The sequence below is a fragment of the Cynara cardunculus genome (genome assembly GCF_001531365.2).
Source record: "Cynara cardunculus var. scolymus isolate 2C chromosome LG 17, CcrdV1, whole genome shotgun sequence".
NCBI classification, from domain to species: domain Eukaryota; kingdom Viridiplantae; phylum Streptophyta; class Magnoliopsida; order Asterales; family Asteraceae; genus Cynara; species Cynara cardunculus.
In genome coordinates, this window is record NC_037544.1 from 34,386,163 (window position 1) to 34,393,145 (window position 6,983).

At 34.2% G+C, this 6,983-nt stretch overlaps 1 protein-coding gene across 1 annotated transcript; it reads right to left on the reverse strand.

Annotated features, from left to right (window-relative positions):
• Positions 1–1,120: 1,120 nt before the first annotated feature.
• LOC112500012 (probable carboxylesterase 18) lies at positions 1,121–4,714 on the reverse strand. Its single transcript, XM_025103271.1, has 2 exons — positions 4,118–4,714; positions 1,121–1,561 (listed from the first exon to the last, which is right to left on the reverse strand). Exons 1-2 carry the CDS (start codon positions 4,712–4,714, stop codon positions 1,121–1,123), a joined length of 1,038 nt encoding a protein of 345 aa, XP_024959039.1.
• Between the last annotated feature and the right edge of the window lie 2,269 nt (positions 4,715–6,983).

Below are 6,983 nucleotides of genomic sequence, written 5' to 3' on the forward strand. Positions count from 1 at the left end.
AATTTATTTTTGGTTTAATATTATAAGTTTTATAAAGATAATAATTAAGTATTCTGTTAAAATTTAATGATTATACTAATTATATTTTAGATTTTTTATATTTAAAATAAGATGTTTATCCTGTATTTGATTGTGTTTATCTGCAGTTAGTTACACGAATTCAAATATGTGATAAAATCGGATAGGGATAAAATCGTTTAGGGATGAACGAGTTTAAGAGTTTTTAAGAGTTTTAGCCAAATGTTTTATAAGATAGTATAGATATATAGCCTAATCAAATGAGAACTAACTAGTTTGTGGTAACCGTGAGATCCAATCTCAAGCACAAATCAATAGATAAATTATGAAATTTATAATTTTGGTAATTTTTAATTAAAATTTTAATGCAATGACATTTTAGGTATTTTCTCTCTTCTCTCTTCGTCTCCCGACCTCCGTCCCCCGTCTTGCGGTAATACCACAGTGGTATTACAATGCATCTTATATGTGATTGGGTAACATACTGAGGTAATTTGTGTGGTCGATCGGATATGTAACACAGTGATATCACAATGCATCTTATATGTTGCTTGAGTATCACACTGTGGTATCACCAGGGGACGATGGCCGGAGGAAGATGGCTGGAGGACGATGGCCGGAGGCCGGAAGACGGGGACGGAGAGAGAAGAGATGAGAGAAAATACCTAAAATGTCCTTGCTTTGAATTTTAATTAAAAATTACCAAAATTATAAATTTTCTAATTTATCTATTGATTTGTGGTTGAGATTGGATCTCACGGTTACCACAAACTAGTCAGTTCTCCCTTGAATGAGCCCCCCCCCTCTCTCTCTCTCTCTCTATATATATATATATATATATATCATAAAAAAATTTATACACACATATGCTGATAGATATATTTAACAAAATAAAAAATTTAATTCAGGCCGAAGGCAGGTGTGAAAATGAACTTTCGTCCCTGCCCTGTTAGGAACGGTGCCCTTAAATGCCCACCCTAGGGACAAACACAACCAAAAGTTGTAGTACAATTGTTTGGTATGATTAGGCCAAACCCCTTTAGGTTAAAACGCCATATACTAAACGATGTAACATACGTTCGAATAATAAATGAATATGGATTTAATTTGTTAATAACGAGCCAACATTACTCGATACCTTGTGAATGAACTCCCTCACCTCCCCAATAAGTTGTGTCGATTCCGGCAATTCCGGGAAGATGTAGAAAGCATGGAACATATTTGGGTACTCCACCAAGTATACCTCTTTCCCACACTTCTTCATCCACTCGTGGTACCTTTTTTGCCAGTCTTGTAGAGCATCGAACCCGCCGATCACCACCATGGTCGCTGGAAAATCTGTTTTTGATAAGTCCACTGCCTTTGGGCCACTGACGTTGATGATTGGATGGTCTCTATTGAACCCTTCCCCTTGTGGCAAAAATGCCTTCCATATCCAATCGGTTCGTTTTATGGAAACTATTGGTGTCCCATCAAGTCTTGTCTCTGACTCCATCCGCTCCTCTCCGCCAAAGAATGGTTGAATTGCCACCATTCCGATTACCTTCAAACATGTTGCAAATTCAAACTGTTTGTATACAATATGTGTGTGTGTGTGTGTGTGTGTATATATATATATAATAAAGAATTTGACAAAAACTCTTAGAAACTATTTTTTTATTCATGAAATACTGTTTATTGTTGCATATTACTTAAAATTCAATATTAAAAGTAATTTTGCGTAAGTACAACTTATTAAAGCTCCATTTTTAATTTGTGTAACTAACTGCAGATAACCATAATCAAATACATGATATACATCCATTTTAATTATAGAAATTATAAAATATAATTAAGATAATCATTGATCTCTAATATAATGTTTATAAAAAATTATATTATTAAACTAAAAATAAATTACTTTGTTATTAAATCTAAATTAAATTATAATAAAAAATTGAATTAAAGAAGTTACACCAAAAAAATAAGAACTATTAAATAGTTAATTTGACAGTAATATCGATTTTATTTTGTTCAAAATTTTATGATATCTTCAAATTTATATTTCATTTTAAAATAAAAACATTATCGTATTCTCAAAACCACATAAAATCGTATTATATCGATAAAGAATGAATAAAAACTAAACATTAAAATGAAGATTTATCTCGCTGCATTGCGTGAGGCCATAAGTACCCTTCTAGTATATATATATATATATATATATATATATAGAGAGAGAGAGAGAGAGAGATAGAGATAGAGAGAGGAGATATCAAATGCAAACCACTCAATTTGTACAAACGAAAGCACGATAGGAGGCATGTCTCGAGCCTAGGTGACAGCGGAGAACTTTAGAGGTAGGCTACAAAAGGAGTGGCGCACTTAAAGAGTAAAACAGTCCATCGTAGCGCAAAAGAGCATCCCGCAGAAAGAACTCTACTCTCGACTTGGATTATATATCCAACGAGTTCGCCTGCCTTCTACTTAGTAGGTATGATGGGGATGCTAGTCGGCTCGGAGAAGTTGTAGGCGGTGTTAAGTACGCTCTTTAGCATCGACCTTAAGGAGAGTTCCCCTTTAGACAAATAAGCATGTCGTATTGGTCTTAAAATCAGTCCTTTCCCCTATTCCTATACATACCTTAATTGGCAGTGCGGTCTCCCCCTAACTATTAGGTACTATATTAGAGAAAGACTCAATCTGCCCAATACTATACGCTAGGAAGAACTTGATTTTGCCCGGCCTTTTGCTCTTCTAACGTAAGCTCCAAGGCTTCACCACTTTCCTCCTCTCTTCTTTTCTTCATTCCATTCATTCCCCTTTGAGACGAGCATAACAATCTTATTGGAACTTGAAAGAGAATTAAATTTGGCCTTCTCTCTGCTTTGCATAATTTATCTTTCTATCTATCAATGAAGACTGAATTTGTGCAAACCACCCTCATCCATCGATTTCATTGCTTAATCTTATAATTTTTTTTTCATAAAATTGTTTAATCTTGTGAAATTGTTTCATATAATTTTTTTTTTGATGAAGTTGTTTCATATATGGTTATGAAATTGTTTCATATAATACTTAATAACTGTTTCATGTATTTCCCTAAAATTAAAATAATGAAGATGATAATATCCATGATTAACACACTACACAATAAAAATGATTAATCAATCTTTCATAATTAAAAAAAATGAATAAAATGAAAAATTATGATTAGTTGAATAAGGTTTATAATATTTATTCAAATAAACATATTTTATAGAGTAAATTAAATTATAATAAAAAAATTAAATTAAAGAAGTTAAAATTAAAAACACCGCAAGACAAATTGTTTCTTTCTGCTGTTAAGGAAAAAACAATAAAAAGCATTTAAAAGGATCTACCAGTATTCCAGTAAGGCAGTAAAATAATAATTATAGAGACTATTTAGTATTTATAACAAGACAAATTGTATGAAAAAATTACTTTAATTTGATTTTTAATTTTGAAAACTTTTATTTTTTGTATTTAAGATGTAAAATTTTAAACATTTAAGTCTTCGGATAATCAGTTGAAGCATTAACCGGTTAACTTGCTGATGTGGTATCCGGTTAACGAGTCAGCAAATAATACTGAGTTGGATACCACACCATCGTCACGTCAGCATGGTAACCGATTAATGCTTCAATCAGTTATCCACGTACAAATGTTTAAAACTTTACATCTTAGATACCAAAAAGAAAATTTTAAAAGTATATAGAAATCAATTTTTTTCATCCAATTTGTCATTTACAATAAAAATCGAGATAGAAGATAAAAATGTCTGACAGTGCGATCGGTTCCTTCCTTCCTATGAATGAAGTGGGATGCATAATGTAGACAGTAAAGGACACTTGTTATTTTCAATCTCAGAGTAGAATGGCATGATATTGATGACCACAGAATACTGAAATCAGACTCCAATTCAAGGCGTTCTTCACTGAGGGGTGAAAACGACAGAGAAGGGCTAACCTTAAGCCAAAATTAGTTAATTCAAATAATTCCACTCAACAATCACAAATTGTTCATAATCAATTCGTAGTCATAAATATTTGATTTGAAATTATTGGAATAATGAATCTAATATCATCGATGGATATACCTTGAGTCGTGGGAAGTTGAATTCACAGGCTCTTTGAGTGACATGATGAGCTAGGTTTCCACCAGCACTATCTCCAACAAGAAAGCAACGCAGCAGATTCGCATTCTGCGGCAGCGATTTAGATCTATTCTCTTCATCATCCAGAAACTTCAGCACATCGAAGCAATCGTCATGTTGAGAAGGATACCGATGCTCCGGCGCAAGCCGGTAGTTAACAGAAACAACAACGGCCSGYACTTYTCTCGCGAACCGGCGGCACACGGCGTCATARACCWYGCCGTCGGGGGAGAGGAAGACGAATCCGCCTCCGTGAAAGAACACGATCACYGGGAGATCTTCACCAATGTGTTGTGTAGGTATGTATACTCGGAACCAAAGGTTACGAGCTTGATCCACGACGACATCATGGGACATTACACCGTTGATGGATTTGGACGTCGGCGGGATCCGAAAGTCGAATAAGTTAAAAAGACGGCGGTTAATAGTGCCGTTTTTCCGACAGGATGCATCGGTGAAGGTGGAGAGAATGAATAGAGCGATGCGTGTTCTCCATGGTAAGGAGAGCGTCGGCGCCGGAGGTTTAGCGGTTGCCTCCATCGACGTACCACTATAAAATCAAAGAGAAATGGTGTGCGTGTGTGTGAAATTATTTGATCAACTGCGTGTGTTTATAAGAATGAAAAAAGTTAGAAAAGAAATTCAGTGAATTACATTTTAATGATTACCAACTCTTTTGTCATATTATAACGAGTTGCAATTAGGCATGGGAATTGGGTGGGTAATTAATACGGGTAATCGTGGGTTGTATTAACGGGTTCAAGACATTTCAACAACTAAATTTAATGTTTGTGATTTGAAAAATCTTAATCTGACCTAACGCAAACCAAAGTGCAAACCAACCCATACGAGTTGGTTGGGTTGGTACATTAACATATTCTTCTAAATTTAAATATGTTATTTCTCTACTTATAATTTCTTGTTCACCATCAACCATTTGATACAACTTATTTAATAATTCTTACATATATCACATTCAGTTAATTTTCTCAATTTACATATATATGTTCACAGTTACTGAACATATATACGAATTAGTTATATAGAGATGTGAATAGATTGAAAATATGTGTATATGAAAAACATACATGATAGTGTAATTCTCTAATGTATATATTAATAAAAATTCAACAATCATAGTAAATCCAATAAATAAAAGGATATCGGGTTCATCGGGTTGAGTTTTGTTCAAATAATAGTAACTCAATATCAACCCAATACCTACGATTTGACAATTTTAAAACTCGGTTAGACATTGGATTGCTTCGGGTTGAGTTATTTCGCATTGGATTGGGTTGTGTTGGTTGGGTTTTTGAGCACCCCTAGGTATTACAATCCCTATCTCTGTCCAATTCCTAATTTCTGTAGGAGAATATGATTATATTAATCAGAATTTTACTTTTAGTTTTATGAGATATATTTTAAATCAAATGTGTTAAATACTATAAAGCGATAGACAGGGGCGGAACACACACTTTCCAAGCGCAGGGGCCGAACCTAATATTATATATTTTCAAAAATGCCAAAAATACACTGGGACGATGTGTTAGTAAGGTTTGGGGTTATCCAATCAGACACACTTATCTTTTACTCATGGGTTGAAGATGGAATAAGGAAAAGGGAATAACAGGGGATCAAATGCAGAGAAAGGATAGAAAACGACCCAAGTAAGACAAGCACCTGTCAAAAAACGGGCTAGTTGTCCGAGCACGTGAGAAAAGAAAAGGGAAAATACACAAAAGACCCTTCAGACTATGATACACTAAGGATCCCTTGTTCCTCCTTAGCCATCAGTTCTTAAGTCATCCCCTATAGCCCCACTACAACYCATCAAAGACCTGGATGATCTTCTAGAAAACTTGACATCATTTAGGCCTTGTATTTTGTTAGTATTCCTTGTATTACTCCTTTTCTAGTTCATACTCATCATCCTTTTTGAAATAATCACCTAAATGCTAAATCACCTAAATGCTAAATCAGTAAACTGTAAATCAGTCAATTTAGCCCTAATAATCACCTAATTGCAAATACCCTCCATTTCTAGTTCATACTCATCATCCTCTTTGAAGTAAGCTCTTTGTTGGTCAATAAAATCTTGTGGCAATACAAATTCTTTAGAACTTCTCTTTGATGAGTATCTCATCTTCTGCAGAACAATGACCATTAAGAATCTTTTGGTAGTTGAGTATACAATAGATTTCTAATTTCTAAGAATTTACTTTATATCCAATTATTCATGAGTTTAAGTTGTATTCTTCATTTTAAATAAATTATTTAGCATTCTATATGTTACATTAGTATCTGCAAGTAAACATGATGCTAGACACCAAAAACGACAGTAATGTTATTGTGTGTTAGATATCGAAATGGAGCAACAGTTAAGTGGTATAAGTTAATTTCAACAAAATGAAACTMTGGGAGAGAAGTTGAAGACTGCGCAAACACTGCAAAAGAGAATCCAAATCAGCTAATTTCCACACATATATGATTGCAAATACCAACCAAAGGCATCTCTAAATAACCAATTTCAGTAAATTTAGCCCTAAATCCTAATAATCAGTAAATCACCATATAACCAATTTCAATCAATTTAGCCCTAATAATCACCTAAATGCTAAATCAGTAAACTGTAAATCACCACTTTTGCCCTTTTGGGTTTTGATTTCAAAAGAAAAAGGTGCAACTGTGCAAGTGAAGTGCAAGTGTGCAACAAGCAGCAATCACAAGCAGCAATCAGCAGAGAAGCAAGCAGTAGAACTGAGAAGGACCGAGGACGGACTTACAGGGACCGGGAGTTACCGTGGCTGGC